General features: G+C 40.7%; 2 protein-coding genes across 7 annotated transcripts in view; both read left to right on the top strand.

The window, feature by feature from the left end:
• The first annotated feature begins 1,409 nt into the window (after positions 1 to 1,409).
• The window catches only part of agfg2 (ArfGAP with FG repeats 2), an 80,753-nt gene continuing 67,831 nt past the window's right edge, over positions 1,410 to 14,331 (top strand). Inside the window, exons 1-15 of one of the 6 annotated variants that reach the window (XM_064328897.1) lie at positions 1,410 to 2,995; positions 3,908 to 4,001; positions 4,294 to 4,380; positions 5,247 to 5,362; positions 5,746 to 5,926; positions 6,883 to 7,003; positions 7,078 to 7,182; positions 7,383 to 7,415; positions 8,947 to 9,132; positions 9,557 to 9,629; positions 9,763 to 9,809; positions 10,180 to 10,260; positions 10,358 to 10,477; positions 11,098 to 11,168; positions 11,284 to 11,346. In XM_064328897.1, the coding sequence (XP_064184967.1) occupies positions 2,829 to 2,995; positions 3,908 to 4,001; positions 4,294 to 4,380; positions 5,247 to 5,362; positions 5,746 to 5,926; positions 6,883 to 7,003; positions 7,078 to 7,182; positions 7,383 to 7,415; positions 8,947 to 9,132; positions 9,557 to 9,629; positions 9,763 to 9,809; positions 10,180 to 10,260; positions 10,358 to 10,477; positions 11,098 to 11,168; positions 11,284 to 11,331 (1,530 nt within the window). In that variant the 5' untranslated portion in view covers positions 1,410 to 2,828 and the 3' untranslated portion in view covers positions 11,332 to 11,346. Of the gene's footprint in view, positions 2,996 to 3,907; positions 4,002 to 4,293; positions 4,381 to 5,246; positions 5,363 to 5,745; positions 5,927 to 6,882; positions 7,004 to 7,077; positions 7,183 to 7,382; positions 7,416 to 8,946; positions 9,133 to 9,556; positions 9,630 to 9,762; positions 9,810 to 10,179; positions 10,261 to 10,357; positions 10,478 to 11,097; positions 11,169 to 11,283; positions 12,757 to 14,331 lie in introns of those variants that run through there. The other 5 variants (XM_064328896.1, XM_064328899.1, XM_064328900.1 and 2 more) reach the window with 5 other exon arrangements.
• Positions 13,482 to 14,331, top strand: part of si:ch73-335l21.1 (insulin receptor substrate 1-B) — a 37,429-nt gene continuing 36,579 nt past the window's right edge. The window contains exon 1 of the mRNA XM_064328883.1: positions 13,482 to 14,325. Within this exon, the coding sequence (XP_064184953.1) occupies positions 13,977 to 14,325 (349 nt within the window). The 5' untranslated portion in view covers positions 13,482 to 13,976. The remainder of the gene's footprint in view (positions 14,326 to 14,331) is intronic.

The following is a 14,331-nucleotide window of genomic DNA, read 5'->3' as shown; positions in this document are numbered from 1 at the left end:
AAACAGTTAATCTGATGAAGTATGATGAGTGAGTTGGATTCCTTTTTTTTAGGGAGGGGGTTTCTACAAACAGAAAATACAATTTATTCAGGGAGTACATAGTAGCATGTTGGTTATATCACAGTTTAATAAGATTTAAAGGCTTTTTTCCAATACTACAATATTAAGTAGTTCCAAATAAAGTTACAGCATGCTGTACATTAAAAATACCTCAAACCAATCATGCCCATTTTGACACATTTTAAGAATGACATTTTAGGTTTTGACATGCTTTTTACATTTTCACTGAGTTTTACTACTATAGATGAATCGGACACTGCTTACAGTACATTAGTGCAAACCCCTGGACTACTCATTCATTTATTATTTTCTGAAAACCTGAGAAATGTCAGGTTTTCCAGTGTAATCAACATTCATTGGGCAAGTTTAAATAAGTGATTTGGTAAACCTGATCATGTGGTTAGACAGGTTTAACCCCTTGGGCTGCATGCATGTGCTACGATCACAACAGGACCAGACAAATCATATTCAGTCGAGGCAAACTCTAACCCTAACACACAGTTATGCAATGAGAAATTTTGGCAGTTATTAGCAGGGTTATTTGTTGGCCAGGATGCGACCTATACTCGGCTGTATAGGCTACTGTTCTTCCATATCAACTTGCTTACTTCAGGATACATTCCAGTCCCCAACAATCAAATGAGCTTCAAATGAACCTCAAATGAATCAGTCTGCAATTAACACTTACAGCAGTTCCAACTGACTCCCACAAGCATGACAGGTCAGATTCTGTGCCCCTAGATGGTCTTGAATAGTAATTTCAGTTAATTCTCCACCAGGTCACATATTTTGACAGCTGTGTTACCACAACTAGTGGACCCTTGTTTATTAGTCTGTGTATTGTGCCCTGTGAAAAATACTTTTAGTGACAACAGCAATGAGTGTGAGACTTCACCAGACAATATTTGGTCAATCTCTGAGTCTTTTTTCTATAGTTTTAACCAGGTCACATACTATTCTCGAGTCACAGAATTTGAAGGTCTCAATTATCGAAAGACACCTGGCTCTAAAAGCAAATTCCCCTAATACCCCTACTGTAGGCAAATTGACATCTGTGACAAAGTTTAATAAACCTAGATCGTGTAGCTAATGATGTGTTTATTTACCGACATTACAGCCGATGTGCAAAGGAACGGTGAAAGTCTCAGAATAATGACGCGGTAACGTTTGGGGAAAAATGCTAAATAGCTATTTAAAAATCGGTGCAACGGGAATAGATCCGCCCGGGGATTTATGTCAGCACAGGCTACCCTAACCACGGGTGCGCGTACAGCAGCGGACCCAGCCTGCGGTTGTCTGCCTGAGCCTATAATTATAGCAGCTGGGCGTTTTTCTCGTTGTCTCGTCACACTCTCCCAGACACACGTTTTCCGTAGACGCATAGGCTACTTGCATTTTAAGATGCCTACACACGACATGTATTTATAGTAGGCTAGGCCTACATTTTATGTTGCAAAGCTATTGGATTTAAATAACAGAGCCTATGGAGGAAGATTTAAAAAATTGTTTTAACAGAATGGAATGATATATGGGACCGCAGTACACTACAAAGAGGGGGGCGGTCAGCTTTCGGCCAATCTGGAAGGCGAGCAGCACTCCCTTGCGAGCAAAATACGTTAATACCATTCCGCGATTCTAGTTCTCAGCAGGCTATGTAGGCTACAGCCTAACTGGTGGCAGCAGTTTAACGGGGACTGAACATAACGCGTGAAAGTGTGATTTCTCTATTGAAATATAGGCTATAGGCACTTTGTCCTTTGTGTAGGCTAACTTTTCTGGATCAGCATTTAAAATAGGTAGCGTTCTGCTCCTGACGTAGTATAGCCTACGGTTGTTGAAACGAGCACTAAATGCAACATGTAGCCGAGGCTACTATAAGGATGATTTAATGAAATTCATAAATCGGATACACGTTGATTAGCATGATAGCCGATAATTTTCAAACTGGCATGGGCGGATTGAGCAATATTATTCACAATAAACTACTGTAGCCAGTATTAGCCTACGTTAAACAATTATTTCTCAATACAAAGAGTTAATAAACAAAGAGGCAACATTTTTCAGCCTGGACGTCATAGCCTACTACAATGGGCGTGGGATCCCACAACGGCTTTCAAAACTCTTGTTGCTGACTTGCATTAAAAATAAAGCAATATGGTATACCTAGCCTACCTGATATGAGCTATATGCGAAATAAAATTGTGATTAGGGTATTTTAACGATTACATATAAGACGGATAATGCGATCATAAAAGGGATATTTTTGTTTAATTTGTATTCTACTGTTGTTGCTTTTCATTGGTTGTTGATTTCACTGGGCTTAGCTGATGATCCCGATATTTTGTCACCAATCCAAATCGCCGCGTCTTCCTGGAACAACAGACCAAGACCAAGATCTAAAGAATACGCAAAAAGGGGGTGTGCGTGTGTCAGTGTGGTGCACGGAAACCAGCAGAGTAGAAATGGAGAGTGAGAAGCAGAGATTTTTTACGCGAATACTGCAGCGGTGAATACATAAATTATGACATAGTAAAACTCACATAGGTCGATTGTGCTTCGCTTCAGACCCGAAGTAGCCTACGCACGTGAAATATCGGTTTCAACCCGAGGAACGCGAGCCGCATAATCGTTTTCATTATGCAGGCGTGAATTACATACACTTGTACAAGAAGGAAGAGAAGGGGAGCGGAGGGTCTATACGATTACACTCCACCGCCGCTATTCGTCTCCACCCGACTAAAAGGAGGGGGCGAGAAACAGGGGCAGGTATGTCGAACCGAAAACACCGGGATAATCAAGAGATATGCGCCCGCAAGGTCCGGGAGCTCGCCCAGTCTGGAGTCAACAAGCACTGCTTCGAGTGCAGTCAGCCCGGGGTGACTTACATCGATATCACCGTGGGCTGCTTCGTCTGCACGTCGTGTTCTGGAATGCTGTGAGTATGAGATGCATACAGGAGAAAAGACGTATGGTATCACACTTAATAATAATAATAATAATAATAATATTAGGCTATTCAATGATAATATCTGCTTGACATGTACTAACATTGCGTAATTCTGGTTGTATATATATATATATATATATATATATATATATATATATATATATATATATAATCAGAATTACAGATAGCCTCTGCTGGACTCTTCCCCTGAAGCATTGAAATCTTGATGTCCTTGTTTACATGGTAGATAATTGCTACTTTATTATTTTCAGGCGTCCTGTTCATCACGTTTGTGTTACGTTTCATTTCGTCATGAGGCCAGGTTTGGTGTCATTTAGCCCTCTTGTATTTTTGCATGTTCCAGCGCGTGGATCTGGATTAGGCTATTTAAATTTCGCAAGATCTTACTGAATTGCTGGGTGAGATTTCCGAACAAGATGAATGTGGTTTCCTAATATTAATATTTTACAAGCTTGAAGTGCAAAGGGAAAGGAAAGAGTAGCCTAGTTCACAGTATACACGCTACAGTCTGATATTTACCACTTTCGTTTTGCTCGATGATATGGCCATTATTTCCCTCCTTGAGTGTTTGCATGCATTTCTGAATAATCCCATTTTTACCACCCTGTCTCTCTGTCACTATATAACCCATTATTCAATCACAGTTGTTGAGTGATGCGTGTCATGCCCCACAGTTATTCTTGGGTGTTTTCACAGTTTATTGTTTTATATTGATGTGCAGTATTTTGCTTGCTCATGTATTTGTTCTCTCTCTCTCTCTCTCTCTCTCTCTCTCTCTCTCTCTCTCTCTCTCTCTCTCTCTCTCTCTCTCTCTCTCTCTCTCTCTCTCTCTCTCTCTCTCTCTCTCTGCATGTCTGTCTGTCTGTCTCTGTCTTTCAGGAGAGGACTCAACCCTCCCCACAGAGTCAAGTCAATCTCCATGACAACATTCTCCCAACAGGAAGTGGAGTTTCTGCAAAACCATGGCAATGAGGTGAGTGGCAGACCAGCAGTATGATGGAGTTGGGCTGATTTCTGGGGAGAACTTCTCGATGATTTTTCTGGATGTGCGTTACAACTAGATGAATTATATTCCCAAACATCTGAAGCACTTTCAGATCCAGGGATGAAAAGCATTATGGAAAATTCAAGAGATTATATAAAGGCCAGGTGTGCTATGCGTTAGCAGCACTGCTTTTCCTGTGTCTGACGACCGTCATATATCCTAAACTCTGTCCACCTTAAAAATAATGTATTTCATGTATTTTCCACTCCTCCATCGCTAGTCAGACCAGTTGGACAGCAGTCTGGAGCAAGGAATGCAGTTCCATTGCCCGACCTGTCTGAGGAGTGGAGAGCTGCCTCATAGACATGTACGCACCAGTTTCATGGGAACATGCAAAAGTTATCAACCTCTGTACTGACAGTTCTGTCCATTAGTTAATGAAATATTCATGCATTATACACCTGTTTTGTCTGTATGTCTATGCTTTTTGTGACTCCATCTTAATTTTTACTTGTTACCCTATTCATAATATAACACATCTTCAATTAAAAAATTTTGTTTACTTGTTAGAAACTGCGCTTGGATAAAAAACTGTTACAATTCCTGTTAACTACAAAATCCTGTGGCTCAGTCAGGGAAAGGTACTTGCCTCCTGTTTAGGCTGGGACCTATAGTCACCATTTCAAGTCTTGACTATGATCATTGTTGACTGTACTTGGGTGTCTGCAGTTGTTAGGCATAATTTGCCTTATCCCACCTGATGTTACTGCTACATTAGATCCTTCCATTCACATGGCAGGCATCCAGAGGCTACCAGCTTCCATTAGTGAGCAGTCGTGCAGTGTAGTACAGTGTGCCCTGTAGGGTATAAAATAACCAGGGTCTTATATACCATTATATACCATACATACTGTATTATGGATACAGAGCTGGTAATATTTAAAAAATTCCAAAATATATATTTTTGTTTTTAAAGAAAACACATGTTCTGTTTTTTTCAGTCAAAAGGCTGAAACTATAGAAGTAGGAAGTGCATACACGTTAGCATTTTGATGAGCAATGATGGGGCTATGATGGTGAGAAGTTCAGATAATGGCATGCTATTCAGGTGGGTATAGCAGGATTAAGGAGCAAATTGATTAATGAAGAAGGAAAGACTAGACATGTTCATGTGTGTGCATGTGTCAGGCCAAATGACAATAACCCCATTTGTTTGTGTGTTTCGGTTTTCAGGTAGGGAAGAGGACATGGTTGTGTGCCTTTGATCCTAAGACGGATGGATGTTTTGACGCCCGCGATGCTCAGCGGCTAAAGGAATTCCTTCAGGATAAATATGAAAAGAAGAAATGGTAAGAAGGAGGGGTTCAGATGTACTGTATATACTTCAACTGGTTTAGTGTGTGATTGCTCTCTAGCTGTTAGGTTGGTTATACTCAATACCATGATGATGGTTACTGTAGATCAGTGGTCTCCAACTCTGGTCTGCTGGTTTTTGTTTTCACCTTAAAATCAGCAACCAATTGAGACCCAAGACACGAGGTGAGTTGAGTTAACTGTGTAATCAACTGCTCTAATTGATTCATGAAGTGCAGAGTCACTATGAAAACCAGCAGACCCTGTAGCTCTCCAGGACCAGGGTTGAAGACCACTGCTGTAGATAAATAAAATTATAATGGCATTGATTATGGTTATGCTTTCAAAATATTTAGATGTAACGAGTGTCTCTTTTTAGGCACATTTCTAAGAACAAGAATCGAAGGGAAGTTGAAGGGCCCTGGAGTCCAGGGGCACAGGTTCTGCCATCCCCCCATCCTGCCACCCAACCAGCATCCCATCCCCACCCCTCTGTGTGGCCCACACGAACACTGGTGAGAGGACGACATGGCGTCATTGACACTGGGAATGGGACAGAGGTATTTAGGGGATAGGGCATGGGATTCATTTAATCGTGCGATCTAATGTAACCAGGGGACTGGTACCCTCCAAGCTAACACAAAGCACATTTTCAGAATGTTGCTGCCATGCAGTGGCAATGTTCTAACTTTGAAAAAACATTCCAGCAACATTGTGAGAATGGTTTGTGTTAGCTGGGCTGTTAACAAGGTTGTGAGCAGTTAGAATAGGAAGATCCTAGTCCTAGTTATATATCCTCTCCGTAATTGCTCTCATTGACCTAAATAAGATTCACTAGCGTGAATAAATGAAGGTGATCAAAGCAGTTTAAAAAGCATAATGGTGCCTAAATAAATTAGAATCAAAATCACATTCATTCACCTTTTTATTCACACTGTGTTAAACAGTTTGTTCCATATTTTATATGACATCATAAAATACAACCATTTCACATGGAATTTGAATGCATACCATATCATTACTGTCAACAGTATATCGTTTAATCAGTTAAAAACCATCTGACTTTGTGAGTTAGTAGTTATAGCTAGGTTTCAAAATAATTTTTAATAGTGCTTTTCAATTATACAGTTTATTTCTATATTTAAATGTATGATTCATTGTTTTTATTTTTTATTCTGTTCCAAGATTATATAGTACTAGCACATGATTCTATGGAGTTGAGACAATTGACTTCCTGCTAGTGCTGTAGAATTAGCTGTGAACACTAGTGAATGAGAATTAGTAGGCGGTTACTTCAACTGGTTATAGTGGGTTTAATAAATCTGTTTTAATATGTTGCAAGCAGCGGTAGTTGTGTGAGTATGATAGAGAGGGAGAAGCATCAAAATGAAAATATGGGCTAGCAGGATGAATTGTGAACGAAAGAAAGACTAAGGAAATGTATAACACAATTTACTATTTATACACAAATAACATACAGACAGTGTCATTGTCTCTTTTTTTATGCTTTCCACAGTCTCAGGCTCAACTGTCTTCCTGGGATAGAGCGCCCTCTGTCTCTCCGGCAGACCTTCGTACAGATGTCTTCACTGCCCGTCCATCTCGCTCCCAGAGTTTCAGAGACCCGCAAATTAAAGGTATATGTTTTTCTTTACCTCTCTTCAGGCATCACACAGCTGTACAGTGCATAATACGCTTTTTTATATTTCAGACTCCGTGCTAGGTGGCCTGGAGAGACAGCGGCCAAGCACGGTTTCCCCGGGCATGGGTCCCCAAAGCCACACCCCCTCTTTCCCTGCTCTACCCCGCCCCTCAGGTAAACCCCTCAGAAAGCACTATAACTCAGCACGTCAATCAAACAACGCTATGGATACATTGCCCTCGCTTTATATATAAGTGATGTTTCTTTCCTTCTCTTGTCTCCCTTCCTTTACTCCTTGAATTCTCTTGCTGTCCTTTTTTCTCATGCATTTCTCTTCCTTCTCTCCCCTTTTCTTCTCCTTCTCTCCCCATCAGCCAGTAGCACTTTTAAAAACAGCTTCACCTTAGGTAAGGCACTGACCAAATGAGTGAGTGTGAGCATTCGATAAACGAGACATTGTATTGTGTTCTATTACGGAATCAGTTGTATTAGGTGTGCAGTGGCTTTGCATGGCCTGAGTGAATGCTGAGGAAGGAAATAAAAGTCACCACTGAATGAGATAATAGCTTCTATTTATTTAACAGCATTCTTTGAGATGTAAGATAGAGTCTCAGGTGCTAATGGGCCCTGTAAATCCTTGTAGATGTTTTCAGAGAGGCTTTACGAAAACGATCGGAAAACTGCACATACTGCATGTTCAGCAATGAATGGATGCATCAGATCAGAGCCGTAGACTGGGGCTCAGTCTAACTGCTAAGCATGGGGGAAGATTTCATGCAGGTATTACTATTTACTGATACGCACTTGTGGCTTTTCGAGGACCCTTTTCCACACTCGTGTTACAGTATGTAATAATAGCTGCCTGAAAGCTTCTCCCTGCACTCAGTGGTTATGAGGCTGAGCATTCAAATAGTCTGGGCTCCCTGACATGTGAAGATGTTTCCCGTTGACTCAACTAATAACCTGTCTTCTACATTGCTCTGTATGCTTTACACACAGACTATGTTAAAACTATGTTTCACCGTGGGTTTGGTAATGAGCATGTAGAAGACAGCAAATAGAAGTGGAGGCACAATCAGTGAAGAGACTCAGACTGTGTGCGCGTGTGTTTTCGCCCTTTGCTGTGATGTCATACATGCTGTGTGTGTCCTCCTGCGAGCCGTGGCCTACACTGTGGGACTAGAGCGGACTCTCTGCTCAAGGGCCCATCAGTTCAAAGCCTGAGATCAGAGGAGTCCACATTCATGGGGTGCCTGTGCTCCCTTACGGATAGAACTGCTTTAAAGAGCTGCTGTTGCCATTTGCAGCAAATATCAGACTGTGATCAAATACATTTTTTATAGATTTTCAGTTCTGCTCAAAACATTTGAACATGTTTCTTTCTAATAAAAAATGCATGGAGAATTAGATTTTCTGTATTAAAAATTTAAATACATAGTGGGGAGTGGGTCATTCCATGTGAAATCAGATTTTTTGCAAAGATCCTCAGTTTTTTTTTAGTTTTTTTTTTTTTTAAACAAATATGGAAACACCTATGTAAACTCAATTTATAGGTCTTGGGCTTTGACGTGTGGCCAGTACGGCCTGTAAGTACCATGGCGTAGAGTCTGCCAGCATCTGGAATTCAGCACATAAAAGACCACTGTTCCACAATCAACTCCTGCTTAGTTGATGGAAGTGGAAACTGCTGTCTTAGGCATCATTCCAGAATACCCCACAAATGGCTGGTTGGGTTCAGATCAGGTGAATGAAAAGGCTATGATATATGGATATTGTTAGTGTCAGGTTCCACAAAATACTGGCCAAACGCTTGTGCTCTGTGCAGTGCTCAAATCTTTGCATATAGGATTAGGTTTTGCCCTTTGAGAAAAGCACACATTTTGTAAACTTCATTTTTATTAATTTGGTCACTGTATTCATTGTTTTTGATTGGCTCAGGTCGATCTGTCTCCTCTGTTGGAGGCCCTGCCCCCTTCCGGGCGTTCCCCAAATCCATGAGTGTAGATTTTGGGGGCCTTGGCCAGCACCCTGAGACCAGTTCAACCCCACCTGTCCCACCATCCCAGGACAGATATGCAGCCCTGTCACAGCTGGACAGTGTTTTCTCTGACTCTTCAGGGGCAGGTAAAGAGCCAGCTGTCATTTCTCTTTCCTGTATTTGAGAAAATTGTGCATGTACTTCATGTATTTACTGTAAGCTACAAGTCGAGTCCACACTGTAGTTATGGATTTCAAAGGGTGAACTTCATAATGGATCAATTTTCTGGGAGCTGTCAGTCACTCATTGATTTCAACCAATCAAAGTACCTTGTCCATAGCAGGACTGACCTGAGGTAACTTATGGAATTTCTCTCCTCCATCACTGTAATATGATGAAAAATCAAGAGAGCATGAGTCTGTTTATAAATACCTTTTTTTAAAAACAAATATGAATTAAGTGACCTGTATACACCCACACACAGTCACAACCTCATAGAGTATCATAGATCATAGAAGTAGTATCATAGAGCATATGCCACTCATAGTTTGTGCTCTTCTATTCCAACAGCACCCCCTAGTGGTCCTCCACAATATAGTGCAGTCTTTGGTAACAGAGTGTCCTCAAGCTCCACTCCTACCAGGTAATGCAAAGATGGTCTATGAAAGCTGTAATTATTTGTAATTGAAAATGTTATATAACTCTGGTTTAAAAAAAATTATGTGATGGCTAAGGACCCATTTCCTGTATTTTCTTTCTCCTTTTACTGCTGACAGTTCCCCTGGTCTCACAGAACCAGTCTCCAGCCCCCAAAGTTTTCCAAGTAGGACATGTTATTATTATTCAGTGTATTTTGTCTGTCTAATATATGTCTGTCAATTCTGTTATTTCATTGACCCCTTATTGAAAGCTTTTTTAAAATAGTGACAAAACAAATCCCATGTAACCTGAGGGTTTGTATCCAGGCTGCAGCAATGCCATTTATTAATGACATAAATTAGGTATTTTACCTCTATTGCTCCTGTAAAAGAAAGGTTAAAGAATGAGTAAGACCTAAAAGTTCAAGCATTATACATGTAGGTTGTAGCTGGTTTATGCTCCAGCTTCATAGATAAATGTAAAAGATCGAACAGAAATATAGCATTAGAAAAGGGCACTGACCTGAAATTCTCTTTCATTCTTCCCATATTCAGCATTCTCCAATCCATTTACCTCCACTGCCAGCACACAGCCTTCCCTTTCTCCCAGCAACCCTTTTAACAGCGCGTCCACAGGCAAGTGCCAGAGTTGTGCTCTCTCCGTGTCTGTCCGTGTATTGTGTTATCATTTCTCGCCAACTGTGTGAGATCCTAATCTAAGTCTGGTCTACAGGTGAGTCCAGTAAGTTTGTACCCACCACGTCTGCTGTCTTCCCACAATCGGCAAGCTTTCCAGCTCCCAGCACCCAAAGTGCTTTCCCTGCCCCACCAAACGGCAACCAGGAGGCAAACGGTATGGACCAAACTACTCCAAAACCATGATAATATTTGTGAGGGTAATAAAAAAAAAACATCACCCTCATCCACCATCACTCTTTAAGGGATTGGAAAACAACCTCAAGTGTGAGATGTGTATTTGTAAGAAAGTTTGTATTTAATATGAAAGCTGGGCTTGAGTCTTGCTGCTGTAATATATGTCTGTGACATTAAGCTACATGACATGGAGAAACATGTCCTGCTGTTCAGCTTATGTGTCTCTCTTCATGAGAGCTGCCCAATGGGTATAGGTTTTTAAATCTTTGGTATGAGATGGTTGTGCATTTATCTGGCAACTCTCTTCTATATAGACAAGCATTCTATCCACAAGGCAACTGAATCAGTTGCATGGTTTGTAATTACCAGTGATTACCATGTACTAATATGTACAGTGCTTTAATTTGTACAGAATGTGGTCTTATTTCTATGTAGCTATTCAGATTCTAGAAATACCATTACTTCACAGATCAATGGTTGCAAATTGATGTTCCTAGTGTTTCAATAGCAATGCTTCAATGTGGTATGAACAGTATAATCAGCCTGCATGACCATGTGTCTTCAGCCAGTGTTTTTTTTTTTCTTTTGGGGGGGGGGTAGGTTTTGCATCCTTCTCTAAATCAGAATCCAAGCCCAGAGCTACTGCTCCTGTATCTGTCAATCCCTTTACTGTGAGTAACACTCTTCGAGCACCTAAAACACAACTTCAGCACAGACTTCTATGAATATTCCTAATGCATGAGAATGCATGCCGTAACTGACAGATGTCCTCTCCTGGTCTCTTAGGGAACTGTATATCCCAGCAGAGGGACTTCACGAAACCCTTTCATCTGACACCAAGGCCCACCCTCGTCCTTTCCACCCATTTCATTCTGGAGAGGATGTACAGCTTTCATTTCAACACTTCTTGAGTGTTTCTGCCATCGGGCTGAGGGAAACCCATATGGACCTTCCCCCTGCTCTGTGTGTGCACATGCACAGGACACTGCACAGCCCTGGGTCTATTTTGATAGTAGGGCCACTCCAGGGCTGAGCAATTTGTTGTAAGTGCACATGGCTTCTTGCAGGGGCCATTCCTAGTACCTGTCACTCAGTGCCTGTGGATAGATACCCAAGATCATGCAGAGATTGCATTGTCTTTTCATTCACAGTATTAAGACTTTAGCTCACTTATCATGGGGGAGGAGTCCCTGGAGGCCCAAATGGGTACGATCCATCTCTGCTGTTTCATGCATCAACGTCAGCACCTTCTCAATGGGACCTCACCTCTGCTATCAGAAATAGCCATCAGTAATATATTCTGCTTGCTTTTAAGCTGTTTGAGACATTGTATATAAGCAAAGAAACACAGGCCAGTGTGTGTGAAGGTTAAGTCAGACAGACAATAGCAACCAAGGAGTACCCAGCCAGAGCTAAGCATTTTATATGGAAGCCCACAACTCCTAATGCATGTAGACAGGAGACTATAAATGAATGGCATTCCATACATACAATAAATACAATATATAAAGAGTATATTTTGTATTTTACTTAAAATGTTATTTTTTTCCATGCGTGATTACAGTCCCAGGCTGCATGTGCTTGGAGGGCTCAGAAATGTCTCTGAATGTAAAGCAAATGAAACAAGTAAAATATACATTTGTATGTTATCTCATATTATGGACCAAATGTTTTCTTGTGGCAGAGCTAAATTAGATTTTTTTCAGCCAATGAGAAATTCTTGGTAGAGAAACTTGCCAATGTATATAATACATAATTAATGTTTCCATGTGTCTGTGTGCTCATTAAGTCTTTATATAACTTTTATTTTAAGTTTACCTGATATTTGGACACCCAGTGTGTGCATGCTTGTGTGTGTACTCTTTATGTTGACACACATTGGTGATTCTGAAACAGAATAACAAAAGCTGGTAGCCTGTTGTGAATTTGGTATTCTGGGTGCTTGATGCAGATGAATCAGAATTACTTTCTTTTTCCCAGTGTCTAATTATGAAGGATTTCAGCATATCAGAATTTCAGTTCTGCTCAGCTCCTAGTATTCAGATACTCATTTCCATTGGGAATTAAATATTTCTGAACGGAATTCCCAACTCTATTTCAGAATTTAATTAGGGTACATGTCTTTAACCCAGGTAACAGATTTTTTTGGTGCTGGTGAAAAATGTCAGTATTAAAGACATTAAAAATGTCACCATTTATGGTTTCCCAGAATGTTCAGAGGTCATTCAGTTTATTGCCATAAATAAAAGAGAATAAGTATGTCGTAGTCCTTCGTGGCTCTGTGCTCCATTTTAATCTTTTCAAGTGCACTCCTCTTTTGGTTCTGAAATGAAACTTTGTCTGGGGAAAATACTCAAAGTGCAACGACGCAGAAGTACCAGCAGATGTCGGAAACAGACAATGAACATGATTGCAAAATCATGTTTGTTGGGGTTTTGCCACATGAGATTCCATATGTAGGCTAATCATTGTGCTAAAATGCAATTTTGTTTTTCAGTGCAGGCAAAGATATATTTAAAATACATATGCATTAAAGGAAATGTATTAATTTCAAAGGAAAAAGAACCATCATAATGTATTTCTGCTCACCTTTATTTTAGAATGGTGTTTATGAAGAATTGCTTCTGAACACATGCAAAGGTAACATGATTTTGTCTTTATATTTATCTATATATAATCAGACACATAGACTTTAAGTCTTCGTGCATTTTGTGATGAAGCCGCACGAAAAAGTAAAGTTTTTTAAATGTTTAAATTACGGTATTAAAATTAGATACATACATTAACAACACTACAATAAGTAAATTTCAGTGGATATGTAAACACTAATTGTGCAGAAGATATTTCGAGATATATTTCGTTTTCAGTTTACACAATAGACTATTACACGTGTCAGCATTTTGTCCTTCCTAACAGAGCAATGCAGTAGGTTGGTCCTATTTAACTTTGAATGTGACAGTTTATGTGGTTTCGAGATGGATTCATCTGGACCGAGTTGCAACTGAAATACGGTGCATGCGTGCACAGTTGAGATAGCCTAGATTCGCCGCTTTTCGTTGCTCTCACACACTCACACGCGTGACTGACAGGTCTTCACAGTAGCACAGCGATGGGGAAAGGGTGGGGGCAGTAGTGTAGTCTGTACAGTGCCCTACAGTAAAAAGGATTAAAGTACTCAAGCTTCTAAATAGTTGTAGTGTGCAGTTTCGTGTAGACATCGCCGCTTACGCACGTATGAGTGCGGTAGCGAAGAGACGGAACCGGCTGGAGCTAGCAAGATAGCTAAGAAAAACAACGTTAAAATACATTAATTTTTCAGGCGCACGCATTCAACCTCTCTCCCTCGAATGCATCTGCTAAGAAGTAGGGAGGGAGAGGGAATAAGGATGAATAAATAGGACAAATCTGAACACACAGAAACTTTGACTTTAAAACTATCACGAGCTTTAATTAAGAAACCCAGAGGAAAGTATCTAGCCATGGAGAACCACGCAGGAGAACAGCAAAGCTACGAGGACGTTCGCAAGAGCGGCTATCTCCGCAAACAAAAATCTATGCACCGGCGATACTTCGTGCTTCGGACGGCCTCGGAACGGGGCCCGGCTCGGCTCGAATACTATGAGAGTGAGAAAAAATTCCGAGGTAAAGCGCCTGTCCCGAAAAAATCCCTGAATCTGGAAACATGTTTCAACATCAATAAACGGGCCGATTCAAAGAACAAGTACATGATAGTACTGTACACTCGAGCGGAGAGCTTTTCCATTGCGGCTGAAAGTGAGGCGGACCAGGACGAATGGTTTCAGGCCATGTTGGACCTTCAATGTAAAAGTAAGT

The sequence above is a fragment of the Anguilla rostrata genome, chromosome 3, assembly GCF_018555375.3.
Source record: "Anguilla rostrata isolate EN2019 chromosome 3, ASM1855537v3, whole genome shotgun sequence".
Taxonomy (NCBI): domain Eukaryota; kingdom Metazoa; phylum Chordata; class Actinopteri; order Anguilliformes; family Anguillidae; genus Anguilla; species Anguilla rostrata.
This window is presented reverse-complemented; position numbering and strand designations above follow the sequence as displayed.